The sequence below is a fragment of the Hypanus sabinus genome, chromosome 3, assembly GCF_030144855.1.
Source record: "Hypanus sabinus isolate sHypSab1 chromosome 3, sHypSab1.hap1, whole genome shotgun sequence".
Classification (NCBI taxonomy): domain Eukaryota; kingdom Metazoa; phylum Chordata; class Chondrichthyes; order Myliobatiformes; family Dasyatidae; genus Hypanus; species Hypanus sabinus.
In genome coordinates this window covers 2,193,658-2,216,137 of record NC_082708.1, presented here as the reverse complement: position 1 = coordinate 2,216,137, position 22,480 = coordinate 2,193,658, and the positions used below count along the sequence as shown (strand labels likewise).

General features: G+C 41.3%; 2 protein-coding genes across 2 annotated transcripts in view; both read left to right on the top strand.

The window, feature by feature from the left end:
* Positions 1-22,480, top strand: part of LOC132390970 (F-box/WD repeat-containing protein 7-like) — a 306,269-nt gene that overhangs the window by 63,148 nt on the left and 220,641 nt on the right. The window lies entirely within an intron of this gene.
* Positions 486-22,335, top strand: LOC132390971 (uncharacterized). The gene is made up of 2 exons (XM_059963518.1): positions 486-4,614; positions 14,631-22,335. Exon 2 carries the CDS (start codon positions 17,217-17,219, stop codon positions 18,132-18,134), a length of 918 nt encoding a protein of 305 aa, XP_059819501.1. The 5' UTR covers positions 486-4,614; positions 14,631-17,216; the 3' UTR covers positions 18,135-22,335.

Below are 22,480 nucleotides of genomic sequence, written 5' to 3'. Positions count from 1 at the left end.
CTGGTCTCACAGCAGGTGTGTATTCTGTCAACATACAGTGGCATGGAAAAGTTTGGGCACCCCTGGCCAAAATTCCTGTTACTGTGAATAGCTAAACAAGTAAAAGATGACCTAATTTTCAAAAGGCATAAAGTTAAAAGATGACACATTTCTGTAATATTTTAAGCAAGATTACTTTTTTATTTCCATCTTTTACAGTTTCAAAATAACAAAAAAGGAAAAGGGCCCGAAGCAAAAGTTTGGGCACCCTGCTTGGTCAGTACTTAGTAATACCCCCTTTGGCAAGTATCACAGCCTGTAAACACTTTTAGTAGCCAGTTAAGAGCCTTTCAGTTCTTGTTTGGGGGATTTTTGCCCATTCTTTCTTGCAAAAGGCTTCTCGGTCTGTGAGATTCTTGAGCCTTCTTACATACGCTGCTCTTTTGAGGTCTATCCACAGATTTTCGATGATGTTTAGGTCGGAGGACTGTGAGGGCCATGGCAAAACCTTCAGCTTGCGCCTCTTGAGGTGTGCTTAGGATCATTATCCTGTTGCAGAAGCCATCCTCTTTTCATCTTCAGCTTTTTTACAGACTGTGTGATGTTTGCTTCCAGAATTTGCTATTATTTAATTGAATTCATTCTTCCCTCTACCAGTGAAATGTTCCCTGTGCCACTGGCTGCAACACAAGCCCAAAGAATGATCTGTCCACCCCTGTGCTTAACAGTTGGAGAGGTATTCTCTTCATGAAATTCTGCACTCTTTTTTTCTCCAAACATACCTTTGCTCATTGCAGCCAAAAAGTTCTATTCAAAAGGTTCAAAGGAGCATCTAAACAAGCCTGATGCATTTTGGAAACAAGTCCTGTGGACTGATGAAGTTAAGATAGAACTTTTTCTGATAATATTGAGTAATTGTGGCCCCATATTTGGTCAAAGCTATTGGTATTTAAGGAACAGGAGAGAAAATTCATTCAGTGTTGTCCTGGTTTTGAATGAGATGAGTTAATCCTGGCCCAAGCTATTTCTGTTTATCTACCTACCCAGCACAATTTTCCATCTGATATTGGTCAGACATGGAACTGGAGAAACTGCTGGATAATTACAATGCCCTTCACATCTCCGAAAGTGTGCTGGAGACTTTATTTAGTGAAAAAAAAATGTATTAACCAGGAATGGAAGTGAGAAGTAAGGATGGGTATTAAATAGAAATGTGTTCATTGTTATGGAGATGGTGCAGAAGATAGTTTCTGATATGAGGAAGTTTGGATCCATCGTCGAATAATTCTATAAATGTATGACTGGATTTGTCAACCTCTGGGAGAAAAGCAAATGCAGGGGTAGAGTGAAATATTAGCTTTAAGTTCTTTGGCATACACATCACAGAGGATCACACGTGGTCTATACGTTCCAGCTGTGTGGTGAAAAAGGCACAACAGTGCCTCTTTCACCTCAGGTGGTTGAAGAAGTTTAGTATGGGCCCTCAAATCCTAAGGACTTTCTACAGGGGCACAATTGAGAGCATCCTGACTGGCTGCATCACTGCCTGGTATGGGAATTGTACTTCCCTCAATCGCAGGACTCTGCAGAGAGTGGTGCGGACAGCCCAGCGCATCCGTAGATGTGAACTTCCCATTATTCAGGACATTTACAGAGATGGGTGTGTAAAAAGGGCCCGAAGGATCATTGGGGACCAAGTCACCCCAACCACAAACTATTCCAGCTGCCACCATCCGGGAAGCGGTATTGTAGCATAAAAGCCAGGGCCAACAGGCTCTGGGACAGCTTCTTCCACCAGGTCAACAGACTGATTAATTCATGCTGACACAACTGTATTTTATGTTATATTGTCTGTCCTGTTGTACATACTATTTATTTATAAATTACTATAAATTGCACATGGCACATTTAGACGGAGACGTAAAGTAATGATATTTACACTTCATTTTTATGAAGAATGTAAGTAATAAAGTCAATTCAATTCAACTTCAGAGAAACTGAGGATAGTGAATAGTATTGAGGTACCACATAAATGATACTACTTTATCCACTACTGCTATTAGGTGACCTGTTAGCAGTAGCAAGATACTTGTAATTCAAAATTAAATCTTTGCACTACAGCCAGTTTTTTTGTGAACAGAGCAATCCTTGAGTAGTCAGATTTCACTATATGTTTATATGCCTCAGTTGGATCATTTATATTCAAGAAAAAAGTCAAGTGCATGTTTCAGAAGCTGATTTACGAGTTGTTTACATCAGGGATTAGAGGAAGTGTAATATCTTTTATCTAGTTTGAACAGTGTTTGGTTTCAGGGTGAATTAGTGGAATCCCTATATATTTCTAGCAACTGGATGAAAAAGCCTTTTGCCAGATGCTGGAGAATTACTGAATATTAGTATAGTTCGTTTGTAACTGCTTTTTCCCTTTTCCACTAATTCTAAGGTCTGATTTTGTTTTTATTCTGCCTGCAACAGATTTATTTTCCATTTTACTGTCCTGAAGTTGTTGTAGGTACCTGCCATTGGAAAATAAATAAGGCCATTGCATATGTTATGATTTAAGCAGCTAGACTTTGTGTTTGAGTGTTGGATCATGGATATTTCCTATAGTGAGCAAGGTTAAGACCAGAGGACACAACTTCAGAATAGAAGGATGTCCTTCTAGAAGAGATAAATAATTTCTTTAGCCTTAGGATGGTGAATCTTTGGAATTCTTTGCTGCAGTTGGCTGTTTATTTAAAGCAGAGGTTGATAGGTTTTTGATTAGTAGGGGCATCGAAGATTATGGGAAGGCAGGAAAATGGGATTGAGATCAATAATAAATCAACCATGATGGGATGACCAAGCAGGTTGAATGGCCTATTTCTGCACCTGTTTCTTATAGATGGTATATGTGTTGTGTAGATCAGTAGCACAGAACCAAAGCAGTCTTCTGAGTCTGGGCTAGCTGATCTTAGATCTAATCAAAATGAAGTAGCTCTTTTTCCATTATTACTGCTGGCTTATGCACTATTCCTTGAACTATTATGGTTTTCTCTAATTTGGCTAAATTCTAGTCTTTAGATTGAAGCAGCCAATAGATGGTCTGTTTTATTGTCCAGGGTGGAGACACTCTTCCAGCTTGTGGTGACCATGTGGTGGAAGTCACAAAGGCATCTCTCCTACCAGTTGCATGGAACCCACTGTAACCTGTGCCTGTGAATGGCCAGTCTGGGAATTCAGTGACAGAGAATTTTGCTGATGCCTCACAATTTGCAATGTTGACATTAACACTGAAGCAACATTTTAAAGTAACATATTCACAAAGTTTACACTACATCCTGTTGAACAAGAGAAAGGATTCATAGTATAACTGGAAGACAGATTTATAAGGGAAGATTGGACAATCTTAGATTGTTTCCTCTGGAAGCTGGATTGGTTCTGGGAACTAAAGGGTTAATGCAGGAGTGGTGTTTGGCTTTGGGCCTGTACTTGCTGGAATTTAGAAGAATGAAGGAATCTCATTGACACCTTAGGACTAGATAGAGTACATGTGGAGAGGTTGTTTCCTATAGTGGGGTACTTTATGACCAGAGAATAGAGCTTCAGAATAGAGGAACATTCATTTAGAGCAGAGATGAGGAATTTCTATAGCCATATTCTTTAGGTGAATCTGTGAAATTTATTGTCACAGATTACTTTGGAGGCCAAGTCATTGAGTATATTTAAAGAAGAGGTTGATAGGTTCTTGATTAGTCAGGGTGTCAGAGGTTATGGGGAGAAAGCTGGAGAATGAGGTTGAGAGGGATAGTGAATGGTGGAGCAGGCTCAAATTTAGAAGGATGAGAGGGGATCTGATTGGAACATATAAGATTATTAAGGGTTTGGACACACTAGAGGCAGGAAGCATGTTCCCGCTGATGGGCGAATCCAGAACTAGAGGCCACAGTTTAAGAATAAGGAGTAGGCCATTTAGAATAGAGATGTGGAAAAACTTTTTCACCCAGAGAGTGGTGGATATGTGGAATGCTCTGCCCCAGAAGGCAGTGGAGGCCAAGTCTCTGGATGCATTCAAGAGAGAGTTAGGTAGAGCTCTTATAGATAGTGGGGTCAAGGGATATGGGGAGAGGGCAGGAACGGGGTACTGATTGTGGATGATCAGCCATGATCACAGTGATTGGTGGTGCTGGCTAGAAGGGCCAAATGGCCTACTCCTGCACCTATTGTCTATTGACGGGTTACACTTGAATCCGAGGGAGACCAATATCCTGGCGGGAAGGTTTAATAGAGCTGTTAGGGAGAGTTTAAACTAATTTGGCAGGGGGATGGGAACCGGAATGATGGAGCGGAGGAGAGGGAAAACAGAAATAGATCTAAGGTAGTGAGCAGTAAGGATGTCAGGAAGATCAGGCAGGTAATGGAGCAAATTTGCAGCCACTGGGATGAGTTGCAGTGCAATCAATGCAAAAAGTACTAAATACTCGACTTAAGGTGTTATACTCAAATGCACGCAGCATTAGGAATAAGGTGGATGATCTTGTTGTACAGTTACAGATTAGCAGGTATGATGTGGCCATCACTGAGACGTGGCTGAAGGTTGCATGTCTCTGGGAGCTGAACATCCAAGGATACACGGTGTATCGGAAGGATAGGCAGGTAGGTAGAGAGGGTGGTGTGGCTTTAATGGTAAGAAATGATATTAAATCATTAGAAAGAGTTGACATAAGAAATCACAGGGGTAAAAGGACCCTGATGGCAGTTTATCTACAGGCCTCCAAACAGCTGCAGTGATGTGGACTACAAATTACAACAGGAAATAGAAAAGGCTTGCCAGAAGGGCAGTGTTATGATAATTGTGGGGGATTTTAACATGCGAGTGGATTGGGAAAATCAGGTTGGCACTGGATCTCAAGAGAGAGAATTTGTAGAATGTCTACGAGATGGCTTTTTAGAACAGCTTGTTGTTGAGCCCACTAAGGGATCGGCTGTACTGGATTGGGTATTGTGTAATGACCCAGAGGTGATTAGAGAGATTAAGGTGAAGGAACCCTGAGGAGGCAGTGATCATAACATGATTGAGTTCACTGTGAAATTTGAGAAAGAGAAGCCGAAATCCGATGTGTCGGTATTTCAGTGGAGTAAAGGAAATTACAGTGGCATGAGAGAGCAACTGGCCAAGGTTAACTGGAAAGGGATACTAGTGGGAAGAACGGCGGAGCGGCAGTGGCTGGAGTTTAAGCGAGAAGTGAGGAAGGTGCAAGACAGATATATTCCAAAGAAGAAGAAAGTTTTGAATGGAAAAAGGATGCACAAATGCACAAAAAAATGGAAAAACATGGCTGATGAGAAGTCAAAGCCAAAGTAAAAGCAAAGCAGAGCGCATACAAAGAAGCAAAAATTAGTGTAAAGACAGAGGATTGGGAAGTTTTTAAAAGCTTACTAAAGGAAACTAAGAAGGTCATTAAGAGGGAAAAGGTGAACTATGAAAGGAAGCTAGCAAATAATATCAAAGAGGATACTAAAAGCTTTTTTGAGTACATAAAGAGTAAAAGACAGGTGAGAGTAGATATAGGACTGATAGAAAATGATGCTGGAGAAATTGTAATGGGAGATAAGGAGATGGCGGAGGAACTGAATGAGTATTTTGCATCAGTCTTCACTGAGGAAGACATCAGCAATATACTGGACGCTCAAGGGTGTCAGGGAAGAGAAATATGCGCAGTCACAATTACGACAGAGAAAGTACTCAGGAAGCTGAATAGTCTGAGGGTAGATAAATTTGGACCAGATGGAATGCACCCTCGTGTTCTGAAGGAAGTAGCAATGCAGATTGTGGAGGCATTAGCAATGATCTTTCAAAAGTCGATAGATTCTGGCCTGGTTCCGGAGGACTGGAAGATTGCAAATGTCACTCCGCTATTTAAGAAGGGGGCAAGGGGGGGACGTCATGTGATGACGTAGGATCGAGACATGGAAAAAACCAGTAAGATAATGTTTAAGTGAGAAAAAGTTAGTAAATACTTTTTAAAAATTACTTATAAACTACTCAGGATTGTCTTAAGATATGTCTCCTAAACAGAAGCAGAAGAAAACTACTACTTTGAAGACAACACAAGTTGGAAAAGAATCAAGGCCGGCTGCCATGAAAGAGCCTCAGGCTCAAGTGCATTTTACCTCCGGCGATACAGAACAGGAAACTGCGGCAACGTCAACCGTTTCCAAAAAAAAAGAGCAATAGGAATTGTGCATGCGTGAAGGAAGGGGCATGCGCAAACACGAGCAACCCAAACTACAAATCCCAGCTATGATTGGAACTGAAAGTGAAAGTGAATATGAGGTGGAATCAGATTCTCTGGATAAATCAGATGAAGATGAAGAGACAAAGAAGAGCAACAGGAAGAGGTTGGAGGTGATATTGGAGACATAAAAAAATCTTTGGTGCAAATAATGCATGAATTAAAAGCATTAAAAATAATAAAAAAGATATTAAAAATATGAAGATTATGTTTGATAAAATGATGAAAAGACAGGACAAAATGGACAAGAAAATTAAAAACTTGGAAGAAACAACGGGAGACACCATTGATAGAGTGAATAAAATGGAAGATAATATTTCTGCCTGGACATCAGAAAGAAAACAGTTGTTGGAAAAAGTGGATGTACTTGAAAATTTTAACAGACGAAATAATATTAAGATTGTTGGACTTAAAGAAGGTATAGAGGGAGAGGAACCAATAAATTTTTTTCAAAAATGGATTCTGGAAATTTTGGAAATGGAAGAAGGAACCCAGTTAATTGAAATTGAAAGGGCTCACGGAGCCTTAAGATCAAGACCTCAAGTTGATCAAAACCCACGATCAATCTTGATAAAATGCTTAAGATATCAAGATAAAGAAAAGATCCTGAAGGCAGCTGCCCAATGTGCCAGAAAGAGAAACGGGCCATTGATGATAGAAGGGAAAACAGTTCTTTTCTGTCTTGATATAAGTTATGACCTTTGGAAGAGAAAGAAGGAATTTAACCCAGCAAAAGAAGTTTTATGGGAAAAGGGTTATAAATTTATATTGCACCACCCAGCAACCCTGATAATTTTTTTGGATGATGGAAAAAGATCTTTTAATGATTATCGGGATGCGGAAGAATTTGCACAAGAACTCCCAAATATTCGCTAACCACAGCCAAAGATTTAAAAGTGAAACGGATTAAAGATGAAGACAGGGACAGTGAATGGAGTTGATGGATATTTAAGGACAGAAGAATATTTAAATATATTCTTAATTATATGATACAAGGGGAGAAAGGTAAAAATTTGAGAAATATTAGTTGAGAGTAGTGATATTTTTTCTTCTCTTATATATACACTTTTTTATGTTACAGGGGAGCTGGGGGAACTTCAGATCGATTGCTACGGGACTCACGTGTGTAATCATGGCGATTGCCATGACCCGCACAACGGAGGGGGGTAATGTTGTGTTTTTTCTTTATTCACAACATTAGTGGGGGGTATTTTGTTTTTTTTCTTATAATCTATTTTTCTTTAATCTTTCTTTCTTTGCCTGGACAATCGGGGGGGGGGGGGGAGACACATAGCAACACGGAGAATTTTAAAAAGATTCCCCGAGATACTATGAAAGTTGAAAAGTTAGGTGGTACTATAAACTGGAGTAACCCTGTTAAAAATAATGACTAATTTACTGAATTTTTAAAGTTTTAATGTTAATGGGCTTAATGGAGCAGTGAAAAGAAAAAGAATTTTAACATACATTAAGAAAATGAAAATAGATATAGCTTTTAGCTGCTTTCCATTTGAAAAAATTATTTATAATTTAAGAGATAAATACGAAATATTTCTGAAAATTTGGTGCCCTTATTTACAAAAGATAAGATTAAATATATAGGTGCTCCGAAGATAAAATTATTGGCTATTTGAGGAAAGAAATAAATATATATACTAAAGCTATTATGAACTCCATGGAGCATGTGGGGATCTCCCGATATCCAGGCCTTCTTTCTTTTTCTCTTTTCTCTTACTACAGGGATATGTTAGGGGGGAGGGGGGAAAGGGTTGATAATTTTTTTCCCTTCTGTAACCATTTGAAAATTCAATTTAAAAAAAGAGGTGGCAAGGAAGCAAAAATGGAAATTATAGACCTGTTAGCTTGACATCGGTGGTTGGGAAGTTGTTGGAGTTAATTGTCAAGGATGAGGTTATGGAGCACCTGGAGGCATATGACAGGATAGGCAGAACTCAGCATGGTTTCCTTAAAGGAAAATCCTGCCTGACAAACCTGGTGCAATTTTTTTGAGGAAATTACAAGTAGGCTAGACAGGGGAGATGCAGTGGATGTTGTGTATTTGGATTTTGACAAGGTGCCGCACATGAGGCTGTCAAACAAGATAAGAGCCCATGGAATTATGGGAAAGTTACATACGTGGATAGTGGTGGTTGATTGGCAGGAAACAGAGTGGGAATAAAGGGATCCCATTCTGGTTGGCTGCCGGTTACCAGTGCTGTTGCGCAGGGGTCCGTGTTGGGGCCGCTTCTTTTTACGTTGTATATCAATGATTTGGATTATGGAATAGATGGCTTTGTGGCTAAATTTGCTGATGATACAAAGATAGGTGGAGGGGCCGGTAATGCTGAGGAAACAGAGTCTGCAGAGAGAGTTGGATAGACTGGGGAACTAGGCAAAGAAGTGGCAAATGAATTACAATGTCAGAAAGTGTATGGTCATGCACTTTGGTAAAAGAAATAAACGGGCAAGACTATTATTTAAATAGGGAGAGAATTCAAAGTTCTGAGATGCAATGGGACTTGGGAGTCCTCGTGCAGGATACCCTTAACGTTAACCTCCAGGTTGAGTCGGTGGTGAAGAAGGTGAATGCAATGTTGGCATTCATTTCGAGAGAAATAGAGTATAGGAGCAGGGATGTGATGTTGAAGCTGTATAAGGCACTGGTAAGACCTCACTTGGAATGCTGTGTGCAGTTTTGGGCTCCTTATTTAAGACAGGATGTGCTGACATTGGAGAGGGTTCAGAGAAGATTCACTAGAATGATTCCGGGAATGAGAGGGTTAACATATGAGGAATGTTTGACCGCTCTTAGGCTGTACTCCTTGGAGTTTAGAAGAATGAGGGGGGACCTCATAGAAACATTTTGAATGTTGAAAGGCATGGACAGAGTGGATGTGGCAAAGTTGTTTCCCATGGTGGGGGAGTCTAGTATGAGAGGACATGACTTGAGGATTGCAGGACGCCCATTCAGAACAGAGATGTGAAAAATTTTTTTTAGCCAGATGTTGGTGAATCTATGGAATTTGTTGCCACGGGCAGCAGTGGAGGCCAAGTCATTGGGTGTATTTAAGGCAGAGATTGATAGGTATCTGAGTAGTCAGGGCATCAAAGATTATGGTGAGAAGGCGGGGGAATGGGACTAAAAGGGAGATTGGATCAGCTCATGATGAAATGGTGCAGACTCGATGGGCCGAATGGCCGACTTCTGCTCTTTTGTCTTATGGTCCAAAGGTGTATTAGGTTACAAGAGATTGGGATAGGGTTGACAGTGGGGGGAGTCCTATTCCCTGTTTCTTTCCCTGTGTTCCTGTGGTTTTCTATCTATCTTCCTTTTTCAGAAATAACAATTAAGTTTGCATCTAATGATGCTGCTGGGTGGTGAATTCCAGTGTATGCCACCACCTGTAGTTCTGACGATCACTCTAACCTACCAATAGAAAGCACTTTTCACTTTTTATTTCTTGGTCAAATCACCTCATCAGATTCAACTGCTTTATTTATCACTTGTACTTTGAAACACACTAAGTTAACAGTCAGTACAACCAAAGTATGTGCTAGGGGCAGCCCAGAAGTGTCACCACACATTATGGTGCCAATGTACATTGAAATATACATGTTCAACAGAACAAGCCCAGGTGGCTTTGACCATCAGGCTTAAACTTTTGAACTCGCTAACTTCAGTCTTCAATCTTTGGTTTGACCCCAAGAATCACTGACCATAAGACTTGGAACTCCAGCCCACAAACTAGGATTCTCATCGGCTTCCAGTCCTGGGACTCTCTAACCTTGGGGGAGTGAGGGTCACTGGCCCTTGTGCCTCCTGACCACATGACCTCTGATAAGAGAGTAACCAGCCCTTATCTATGGGGCATGCCAACCTCAGTTATTGACCACTGGAATCAATGGTCTTCACCCTGATTGCCTGCCAACCTGATATCTGTCCACAGGATTTGCTGGCCTTCTGCACTGCCACCTGCCCCTAGCTCTTCTCTGACTTTTAACACCCACTCTTCCCTGTCTCTGAACAGTAACCTGTCCCGAAGCTATTGTTATGAACCTCATAGACAGCTAAGTTTAAATTATGACCTCCAAGGACATCACAGTTCAGTAAAGAAACCCACTTTCCCTAGACTACCCCTATGGAACATAGAATAATGGAGGCCCTTTAGCCCACAATATTTTGCCAACCTTATAATCTATCCATGGCCATCCATTTTTCTTTCATCCATGTTCTTTTCTAAGTTTCTTAGCTGTCCCTGATGTATCTGCTGCTAACACCACTCCTGGCAGCATGCTCCAAACACCCACCAGTTGTATAAAACTAAAAACAGCTTCTGACAACCCCCTATACTTTGTTCCAATCACCTTAAAGTTATGTTCTCTCATATTCACCATTTACAGCCTAGGAAGCAGATGCTGGCTGTCCATTCTTTCTGTGCCTCTTCTCATTGAAAATTTTTTAGGAGTCAGTGAGGCCCTCAATTAATATTTTTGTATTTTTACTGTGAAGAAAGACATGAGGACTTTAGTCCTTGAGATTAATGGGGAGGTATTGGGGATTGTTCATATTGGTGTTGTAGAACAGAGGGACCTAGAGGTACAAGTAAATGGTTTCTGAAGGCAGCATTGCAGATAGGAAGGGTGGTGAAGAATGGTGTTGACACCCTGGCTTCCTTCACCCAGAGGAGTTGTACAAGTACAGAAGTTGGGTTGTTTTGTTGCAGTTGTACAAGATATTGGTGATGCTGCATTTGGAATATTGTGTTCACTTTTCGTCACCCAGCTATAGGAAAGATGCCATTGAATTGGTAAGAATGCAGAGGAGATTTGAGGATTTTGCTGGAACAATCAAGGGTCTGAGTTATGAGAGAGATGTTGAGCAGGTTGGAATTTCTTCCTTTGGAGTGTAGCAGACTGAGGGGTGACCTTTCAAAGAAGATCATGAGGAGCACCGATAGGGTGAATGAGGGACGAGAGGGCACAGGTTTAAGGTGAAGGGACAGATATTTAATAGGAACCTGAGAGGCAGCTTTTTCACTTTTTCATTCATTAGTACATGGAATGAGTTAACAGGAGGTAATTGAGACAGATACATTAACAATATTTAAAAGATTGAGGAATATGAGCTGTATACAGGAAAAGGGGATTTACTTAAATAATAGGCACTTGGTTGGCACGGGCCAGTTAGCTGAAAGGCTTGCTTCAGTGCTGTGGGATTCTATAAATATAGTGGAATGCAAAGGTTTGGGCACCCCTGGCCAAAATTTCTGTTGCTGTGAATAGTTAAGTGAGTAGAAGATGAACTGATCTCCAAAAGTCATAAAGTTAAAGCTGAAACATTCTTGTCAACATTTTCAGCAAGATTAGTTTATTATTTTTGTTTTGTACAATTTTAGAGTGTAAAAAGGAAAGGAGCACCGTGCAAGAGTTTGGGCACCCCAAGAGATTTGAGCTCTCAGATAACTCTTACCAAGGCCTTAGACCTTAATTATCTTGTCGGGCTATAGCTTGTTGACAGTTGTTGTTAGGAAAGGCCAGGTGATGCAAATTTCAAAGCTTTATAAATACCATGGCTCCAATAAGCAGCTGCCTAGCACTCTGAAAATTAAAATAAGTGATGCCCACAAAGCAGGAGAAGAATATAAGAAGATAGCAAAGTGTTTTCAGGTAGCTGTTTCCTTAGTTCGTAATGTAATTAAGAAATGGCAGTTAACAGGAATGGTGGAGGTCAAGTTGAGGTCTGGAAGACCAAGAAAACTTTCCGAGAGAACTGCTCAGAGGATTGCGAAAAAGGCAAATCAAAACCCCCGTTTGACTGCAAAAGACCTTCAGGAAGATTTAGCAGACTCTGGAGTGGTGGTGCACTGTTCTACTGTGCAGCGACACCTGCACAAATATGACCTTCATAGAAGAGTCATCAGAAGAAAACCTTTCCTGCGTCCTCACCACAAAATTCAGTATCAGAAGTTTGCAAAGGAATGTCTAAACAAACCTGATGCATTTTTGAAACAATTCCTGTGGACTAATGAAGTTAAAATAGAACTTTTTGGCCGCAATGAGCAAAGGTGTGTTTGGAGAAAAAAAAGGGTGCATGAAAAGAACACCTCTCCAACTGTTTAGCATGGGGGTGGATCGATCATGCTTTGGGCTTGTGTTGCAGCCAGTGGCATGGGGAACATTTCACTGGTAGAGGGAAGAATGAATTCAATTAAATGCCAGAAAATTATGGAAGCAAACATCACACCATCTGTGAAAAAAAAACTGAAGGTGAAAAGAGGATGGCTTCTACAACAGGATAATGATCCTAAACACACCTCAAAATCCCCAATGGACTACCTCAAGAGGCGCAAGCTGAAGGTTTTGCCATGGCCCTCACAGTCCCCCAACCTAAACAGCATCAAAGATCTGTGGATAGACTTCAAAAGAGCAGTGCATGCAAGACGGCCCAAGAATCTCACGGAACGAGAAGCCTTTTGTAAGGAAGAATGGGGGAAATCCCCCAAACAAGAATTGAAAGACTTTTAGCTGGTTACAGAAAGTGTTTACAAGCTGTGATACTTGATAGTTTTGTGTTGTTTCATGTAGCACCATGGTCCTGGAGGAACGTTGTTTCTTTTTTACTGTGTACTGTACCAACAGTTATGGTTGAGATGACAATAAAAGCGATTTGACTTGACAAAGGGGGTGTTAAGTACTGACCATGCAGGGTGCCCAAACTTTTGCTTTGGGCCCTTTTCCTTTTTTGTTATTTTGAAACTGTAAAAGATAGAAATAAAAAAGTAATCTTACTTTAAAATATTAAAGAAATGTGTCATTAACTTTATGCCTTTTGGAAATCAGGTAATCTTTTACTCACTTAGCTATTCATAGTAAGCGAAATTTTGACCAGGGGTTCCCAAACTTTTGCATACCACTGTATTGACCAAAATTCTCAGAAATAATGCTGTGGATTGATCTGCATTCAGATGACAGATGAGGATCCTGTTAGTTGTCTTACTGAAGTTACTGATGTCCTTTTTATAAGGGCTAGGGTATGTGATTCCAGGTACCCCATCTCCGCCGTCCCCAACACAGGTGCTTTATTCTTGAAGTCATATGCTAAATCCACTGCTAGCTGTGTCAGATGATGGGTCTCTGCTTTCTAGTAAGTGGCATTTGTCTGTATTTTCAACCAAAGCTGGTTTCATCAAAACAAGTTGGACTGACTATAGCCTTGCAGCAGTGCTCACCTTTTGAGAAAAAAAAATCAGAGGATTGTTCTTTTTTGTTAAATTTATAATTTCTCCAAAATTGGTATATCTAATACACTATGTATTTTGTGTGTTTAAAATCTTTTAATATAAGTTTGCTCACATAGGGCATTGATACTCAGCCAAAGATCTTGGTGGAAGACTTGGTAGACAAGGCGGGTGTAGTATTTTCCTTCTCAAGTAAAATTTATATAATATAACATCGTGGAACAGAAATGCAGCATTACAATTTGAATCTCCAATTTGGAGGTGTCCTTTTGTTGCTGAACAATATCAGATATAATCAGTTTCTTAGTTCCCAGATTGAGCCTGTTAGTGTTTTAATGACAATATGATGCATGCTGTTTTTTTTCTGGGTGCTCGTGTTAAATTGATTTTGATAACTCATCTTGGTAGAAGCTGAACGGGATCTCCAGATTAGTGACTCAGTGCAATATCACAATGCAAAGTGAAGAGAATCAGTGTGCACACACCTTTAGGCTCTGTTACTTCTTTGCTTTCTCTGGTACGGAGGGAACAAACTGTCGATGTTGCCTTCTGGAAGGGAGGTTATTTTCTGAACTCCCATGGTTTAAATGCGTCAATGTGGATGGAACTGAGAGCTGCAGACTGTCTCCATGGAAACTGGAATTATGATGCTATTGCACTCAAACATTGGTGCATAAAATATAATACATTTTAAGGCTTTGAACAGAAATTGATCCTATTTTTGTAAGCAATGACTGTCAATGTTTGGAAAGACTGGACTCTCAATTCCGACAGAATATTTGAAATACTGAGTGTTGTCAGATGACAGTATTCCACTTTGTTTCTGGGATATAGCTATTTTACATATTCTCCATTTTGTTATTTCTGCAACTGGTTGTATATGGTTTTATACTACTGTAGTAGTATTGATAATATTCTAATTTGTTTTGTATATAATTTACATAATTTGTTACTGAGTTAAGTGATAGTTTGCCTTTTTTTATACCTTTTTAAATATTTGCATGAAACTTTGGGTAATTGGGGAAACCTGCTTGATTGGGCCAAAATGCACTGATCCCATCTGTCCCAATTAACCAGAATTCACTGTACTTGCCGTTTTCTCTGCGTATTCTTTCATTTTTTTTCATTGTTTTTGTAGCAACATTAGGATGTCCCAGAATAATGCGCAGCCAACTGATTATCTTTTGAATTATGGAAATACAGCAACCATTTTATTGTGTGCAGTAGACGCAGACTGCAATTACTGGAATCTTGGAGAGAAAAAAAACAAACTGCTGAAGGAACTCAGTATGTCAGGCAACATCTGGAGGCAGAAGAACAGTCGACATTTTGGGCTGTGAGCAGGAATCTGTAGGTAGAAAAATGCTATGTGGAACTTGATGTTTGGTGGATGGAACCAGTTGGGGAAGGGAATAAACCTGGTGATGGGTTGTGAGAGGCTTGAAGAACAAGGGCAGAAAAAGCACCATGGAGTTGGAAGTTTCAGTCTTCATAGCACTGGGATTGCAGACTTTAAGCAGAATGTGAAGTACTGTTCTCAGTTATGTTTGGCCTCACCCTGGCAGGGGAGAAGGCTGAGGACAGTGTGAAGAGGAAGGTGAGTAGGGTGGGTGTGGTGGAAGGTGTAATTTGTTCAGTTTCTCTGGTACTGGGTGACAAAGAAACCTTGTCTCAGATGTGGCCTACTTGCCAAAAAAAAAGTAAACATTCCAACATACTATCTAAAAGAGCACCATTATAATGCCATTACTGTAAGATAGAGCTTATACCGTGAGGTGCCACAGTAGCGCAGCAGTTAGCAGAACACTATTTCAGCTTGGGGCATTGGAGTCATTTCTAACTTCATCAGCGTGTCCTTCCTGTGGAATGTATGTTTTCTCCATCCTCTGGTTTCTTCCAAAGGCATACCAGTTGTAGGCTAGGGTTTTGTCAGTGGTTGCTGGACGGTGCAGCTTGAAGGGATGGAAGGGCCTATTCTGTGCTATATCTTTAAACATAGAAAACCTACAGCACAATACAGGGCCTTCAGCCCACCCTAGAACTACCTAGGCTTAGCCACAGCCCTCTATTTTTCTAAGCTCTATGTACCTATCCAGGAGTCTCTTAAAAGACTATCGTTACCACCTCCACCACCGCTATTAGCAACCCATTCCACGCACTCACCACTCCCTGCGTAAAAAAAAACTTAACCCTGACATCTCCCCTGTACCTACTTCGAAGCACCTTAAAACTGTGCCTTCTCATGCTAGCCATTTCAGCCCTGGGAAAAAGCCTCTGACTATCCACACAATCAATGCCTCTCATTATCTTGTACACCTCTATTTGGTCACCTCTCATCTTCCATCTCTCCAAGGAGAAAAGGCTGAGTTCACTCCACCTATTCAATCCAGACAACATCCTTGTAACTCTCCTCTGCACCCTTTCTATGGTTTCCACGTCCTTAATGTAGTGAGAATTGAACACAGTACTCTAGTCGGGCCTATATAGCTGCAACATTATCTCTTGGCATTTAAACTCAATCCTACAGTTGATGAAGGCCAGTGCACTGTATGCCTTCTTAACCACTGAGTCAACCTGCGTATCAGCTTTGAGTGTCCTATAGACTCGAACCTCAAGATCCCTCTGATCCTCCACACTGCCAAGAGTCTTACCATTAATTCTATATTCTGCCATCATATTTGACCTACCAAAATGAACCACCTCACACTTATCTGTGTTGAACGCCATCTGCCACTTCTCAGCCCAGTTTTGCAAACTATCAATGTCCCACTGTAACCTCTGACAGCCCTCCACATGATGCACAATACCCCCAACCTTTGTGTCATCAGCAAATTTACTAAACCATCCCTCCACTTTCTCATCCAGGTCATTTATTAAAAAACCCACAAATAGTAGGGGTCCCAGGACAGATCCCTGAGGCACACCACTGGTCACTGACCTCCATGCAGAATATGACCCATCTACAATTACTCTTTGCCTTCCGTGGGCAAGCCAGTTCTGGATCCACAAAGCAAGGTCCCCTTGGATCCCATGCCTCCTTACTTTCTCAGTAAGCCTTGCATAGGGTACCTTATCAAATGCCTTGCTGAAATCCTAAACAGATGTACTGTTTTGGATACTGTTGGGGGAGATGTCTCATCAGGGGAAGGCATCAGCAGCCGAGTTCATTGCACCACGGGTGGCTCTGTGGCACAGGAGGGAAGGAAAAGGAGTGGGAGAGCTATAGTGATAGGGGATTCGATTGTAAGGGGAATAGATAGGCTTTTCTGCGGCCTCAAACGAGACTCCAGGATGGTATGTTGCCTCCCTGGTGCAAGGGTCAAGGATGTCTCTGAGCGGCTGCAGGACATTCTGGAATGGGAGGGTGAACAGCAGTGGTCGTGGTGCACATAGGTACCAACGATATAGGTAAAAAAACGGGATGAGGTCCTATGAGGTGAATTTAGGGGGTTAGGAGATAAACTAAAAAGTAGGACCACAAAGGTAATAATCTCTGGATTACTACCAGTGCCACGTGCTAGTCAGAGTAGAAATAGGAGGATGTTTCAGATGAATACGTGGCTTGAAAAATGGCGCTGGGGGAGGGATTCAAATTTCTGGGGCATTGGAACCAGTTCTGGGGGAGGTGGGACTGGTATAAACAGGACAGTCTGCACCTGGGCTGGACTGGAACCAATGTCCTAGGGGGAGTGTTTGCTACTGCTGTTCAGGAGGCTTTAAACTAATGTGGCAGGGGGATGGGAACAAGTGCAGAGAGACAGAGGGGTGTAAAATGAGGGTAGAAGCAAAAAGTAGTAAGGTGAAAAGTAAAAGTGGCAGGCAGGCAAATCCAGGGCAAAAAGCAAAAAGAGCCACTTTTCAACATAATTGTATAAGGGCTAAGAGTGTTGTAAAAACAAGCCTGAAGGTTTTGTGTGTCAATGCAAGGAGCATTCGTAACAAGGTGGATGAATTGAATGTGCAGATAGTTATTAATGAATATGATATAGTTGGGATCACAGAGACATGGCTCCAGGGTGACCAAGGATGGGAGCTCAACATCCAGGGATATTCAATATTCAGGAGGGATAGACAGGAAAGAAAAGGAGGTGGGGTAGCATTGCTGGTTAGAGAGGAGATTAATGCAATAGAAAGGAAGGACATTAGCCTGGAGGATGTGGAATCGATATGGGTAGAGCTGCATAACACTAAGGGGCAGAAAACGCTGGTGGGAGTTGTGTGCAGGCCACCTAACAGTAGTAGTGAGGTTGGGGATGGCATTAAACAGGAAATTAGAAATGCGTGCAATAAAGGAACAGTAGTTATAATGGGTGACTTCAATCTACATGTTCATTGGGTGAACCAAATTGGTAAGGGTGCTGAGGAAGAGGATTTCTTGGAATGTATGCAGGATGGTTTTCTGAACCAACATGTCAAGGAACCAACTAGAGAGCAGGCCATTCTAGATTGGGTATTGAGCAATGAGGAAGGGTTAGTTAGCAATCTTGTTGTGCGAGGCCCCTTGGGTAAGAGTGACCATAATATGGTGGAATTCTTCATTAAGATGGAGAGTGACATAGTTAGTTCAGAAACAAAGGTTCTGAACTTAAAGAAGGGTAACTTTGAAGGTATGAGACATGAATTAGCTAAGATAGACTGGTAAATGATACTTAAAGGGTTGATGGTGGATATGCAATGGCAAGCATTTAAAGATCACATGGATGAACTACAACAATTGTTCATCCCAGATTGGCAAAAGAATAAACCAGGGAAGGTAGTGCACCATTGGCTGACATGGGAAATTAGGGATAATATCAAGTCCAATGATGAAACATAAATTAGCAAAAAAAAAGCGGCACGCCTGAGGACTGGGAGAAATTCAGAGACCAGCCAGCAGAGGAGGACAAAGGGCTTAATTATGAAAGGGAAAAAAGATTGAGAGAAAGCTGGTAGGGAACATAAAAACTGACTGTAAAAGCTTTTATAGATATGTGAAAAGAAAAAGGTTGGTCAAGACAAATGTAGGTCCTTTACAGTCAGAAACGGGTGAATTGATCATAGGGAACAAAGACATGGCAGACCAATTGAATAACTACTTTGGTTCTGTCTTCACTAAGGAGGACATAAATAATCTTCCGGAAGTAGTAAGGGACCGAGGGTCTAGTGAGATGGAGGAACTGAGGGAAATACATGTTAGTAGGGAAGTGGTGTTAGGTAAATTGATGGAATTAAAGGCAGATAAATCTCCAGGGCCAGATGGTCTGCATCCCAGAGTGCTTAAGGAAGTAACCCAAGAAATAGTGGATGCATTAGTGATAATTTTTCAAAACTCCTTAGATTCTGGATTAGTTCCTGAGGATTGGAGGGTGGCTAATGTAACCCCACTTTTTAAAAAAGGAGGGGGAGAGAAACCGGGGAATTATAGACCGGTTAGTCTGACATCAGTGGTGGGGAAAATGCTAGAGTCGGTTATCAAAGATGTGATAACAGCACATTTGGAAAGAGGTGAAATCATCAGACAAAATCAGCATGGATTTGTGAAAGGAAAATCATGTCTGACGAATCTTATAGAATTTTTTGAAGATGTAACTAGTAAGAGTGGATGTGGTATATTTAGACTTTCAAAAGGCTTTTGACAAGGTCCCACACAGGAGATTAGTGTGCAAACTTAAAGCACACGGTATTGGGGGTATGGCATTGATGTGGATAGAGAATTGGTTGGCAGACAGGAAGAGTGGGAGTAAATGAGACCTTTTCAGAATGGCAGGCAGTGACTAGTGGGGTACCACAAGGCTCAGTGCTGGGACCCCAGTTGTTTACAATATACATTAATGATTTAGACAAGGGAATTAAATGCAGCATCTCCAAGTTTGCAGATGACACGAAGCTGGGTGGCGGTGTTAGCTGTGAGGAGGATGCTAAGAGGATGCAGGGTGACTTGGATAGGTTAGGTGAGTGGGCAAATTCATGACAGATACAATTTAATGTGGATAAATGTGAGGTTATCCACTCTGGTTGCAAGAACAGAAAAATAGATTATTTTCTGAATGGTGGCCGATTAGGAAAAGGGGAGGTGCAATGAGACCTGGGTGTCATTGTACACCAGTCATTAAAAGTGGGCATGCAGGTACGGCAGGCGGTGAAAAAGGCAAATGGTATGTTGGTATTCATAGCAAGAGGATTTGAGTACAGGAGCAGGGAGGTTCTACTGCAGTTGTACAAGGCCTTGGTGAGACCGCACCTAGAATATTGTGTGCAGTTTTGGTCCCCTAATCTGAGGAAAGACATTCATGCCATAGAGGGAGTACAGAGAAGGTTCACCAGATTGATTTCTGGGATGGCAGGACTTTCATATGAAGAAAGACTGGATTGACTGGGCTTATACTCACTGCAATTTAGAAGATTGAGGGGGGAATCTTATTGAAACATATAAAATTCTAAAGGGATTGGACAGGCTAGATGCAGGAAGATTGTTTCCGATGTTGGGGAAGTCCAGAACGTGGGGTCACATTTTAAGGATAAAGGGGAAGCCTTTTAGGACCGAGATGAGGAAAAACTTCTTTACACAGAGAGTGGTGAATCTGTGGAATTCTCTGCCACAGGAAACAGTTGAGGCCGGTTCATTGGCTATATTCAAGAGGGTTAGATATGGCCCTTGTGGCTAAAGGGATCAGGGGGTACGGAGAGAAAGCAGGTACAGGGTTCTGAGTTGGATGATCAGCCATGATCATATTGAATGGTGGTGCAGGCTCGAAGGGCCGAATGGCCTACTCCTGCACCTATTTTCTATGTTTCTAAATCCATATAAACTACATCTACAGCTCTACCTTCATCAATGTGTTTAGTCACATCCTCAAAAAAATTCAATCAGGCTTGTAAGGCATGACCTGCCTTTCACAAAGCCATGCTGAATATTCCTAATCTTTGAATAAGTAGTACATTTCCCCAGTGCACCTTTAAACAGTTAGGATAAGTATTCTGCTTTGGTCTGTGACTGAAGTTGAAATCATCTGTTATGAGTGTGCAACCTCCATCCAAGTTCCCCAGAAACTCTGCTGCTGAAGCCATCTTCAATATCTGCAAGGTTCAGTGCCTGCACACTGAGCAATACAGAAGTTAAGTCAATGTCAAGGTTAAAGGATGCAGGTGAAAAGATGGTGTGCCACTTCTCCAGTTTGTTTTGCATTTCTTTTAACAAAGGCAAAGAGGAAGGTGTGGGTTAGAGCATTGAAATGTGACATTATCTTACGCTTGGTCAGAATTGGACGCCTAATTTGAGTTTTCTAATGTGGAGAGAGGTATTGCTTTTTATGACTGAATGTAATTAGGTGATGTGGTAACTTGTTAACCCTGTCAATTAATTTCTGAATACATCTGGATTCCCTTCAATTTGTGTTCTTTTAATTTAAGTAGAACCGTAGAACACTACAACACAGAAAACAGGCCATTCGGCCCTTATAGTCTGTGCCAAAACTTTATTCAGCTAGTTCCATTGACCTGCACCCAGTCCATAACCCTCCAGACTTCTCCCATCCATGTATCTATTCAACTTATTCTTAAAACTTGAGAGTGAACCTGCATTTACCATGTCAGATGGCAGCTCGTTCCATACTCCCCCCCACTCTGAGTGAAGAAGATCCCCCTAAACCTTTCTCCTTTCACCCTAAAGCCATGTCCTCTCATATTTATCTCAAAAAGTCCAAGTGGAAAGAACCTACTCGCATTTACTCTGTCTATACCCCTCAATTTTGTAAACCTCTATCAAATCCCCCCCTCATTCTTCTACGCTCCAAGGAATAAAGTCCTAACCTGTTCAATCTTTCTCTGTAACTCAACTCCTGAAGTCCCAGCAACATCCTGGTAAATCTTCTTTCTACTCTTTGAAATCTTACTGATATCCTTCCTATAGTTAGGTGACCAGAACTGCACACAATACTCCAAATTTGGCCTCACCAATGTCTTTTACAACCTCACCATAACATCCCAACTCTTATACTCAGTACTTTGATTTATGAATGCCAGGATGCCAAAAGCCTTCTTTACAACCCTGTTTATCTGCGAAACCACTTTCAGGGAATTATGTATCTGAACTCCCAGATCCCTTTGTTCCTCCACACTCCGCAATGCCCTACCATTTGTTGTGTATGTCCTACTTTGATTTGTCCTTCCAAAATGCAACACCTCACACTTGTCTGCATTAAATTTCATCTGCCATTTTCTGGCCCATTTTTCCAGTTGGTCCAGATCCCTCTGCAAGCTTTGAAAACCTTCCTCACTGTCCTCAACCCCTCCAATCTTAGTGTCATCAGCAAACTTGCTGATCCAATTTACCACATTATCATCTAGATCAGAGGTTGGCAACCTGTGGCTCCGGAGCCACATGTGGCTCTTTCATCTCTGTGATGCGGCTCCCCGTGGTTTGTTAGCTTTTGAAATGTGATTCGAAATTTGAAGATTATGGTGATCTTGTACAATCTAAAAACTTTGTGGAGACCCCATTTCCTGGCACATCCGAACTGGCTCACAATTAGCCACCGTTCCGGCTAAGGGAGATAGCCTACAGGGGTTTGTGAGTACGAGTCTTTTGGAGCATCGGCGCCCACGGGGACGGGTTGAGGGAGGCTTTAAATCAAGGCTGTTTAGTTCGAATAAAGTTACCTTTGACTGCAGTGTCTTTATTTTAGCACTGCGTGTAGCACACCGCTACAACGTGTTTTTTATCGCTATTAATATACATCACCACTGCCAATGCCTGACACCCGCCAGTGCGCGCTTTCTTTTAATTCTTCGATCCAAGGTAGGCTACCTATGGAGTAACCTTCAACCCAACGTCTTTTCTTCGGAGTTCAAAATGTTTTTGTTGCATGCAGAAATGTAATTTCATTTTCTCTGCAGGAGTTCATCAATTTCATAAATGCAACACATTATAGTTTGTTTATACATAGCATAAAGGCAAAAACTGTTGTATGCAGTGTTATTTCATTTTAAATGTCAAACAGGTTTGGTGGC

What these genes read in the sequence shown, in the direction of transcription:
- LOC132390971 (XM_059963518.1), top strand. Translation starts at nt 17,217, where the DNA reads ATGTGGCAGGGGGATGGGAACAAGTGCAGAGAGACAGAGGGGTGTAAA.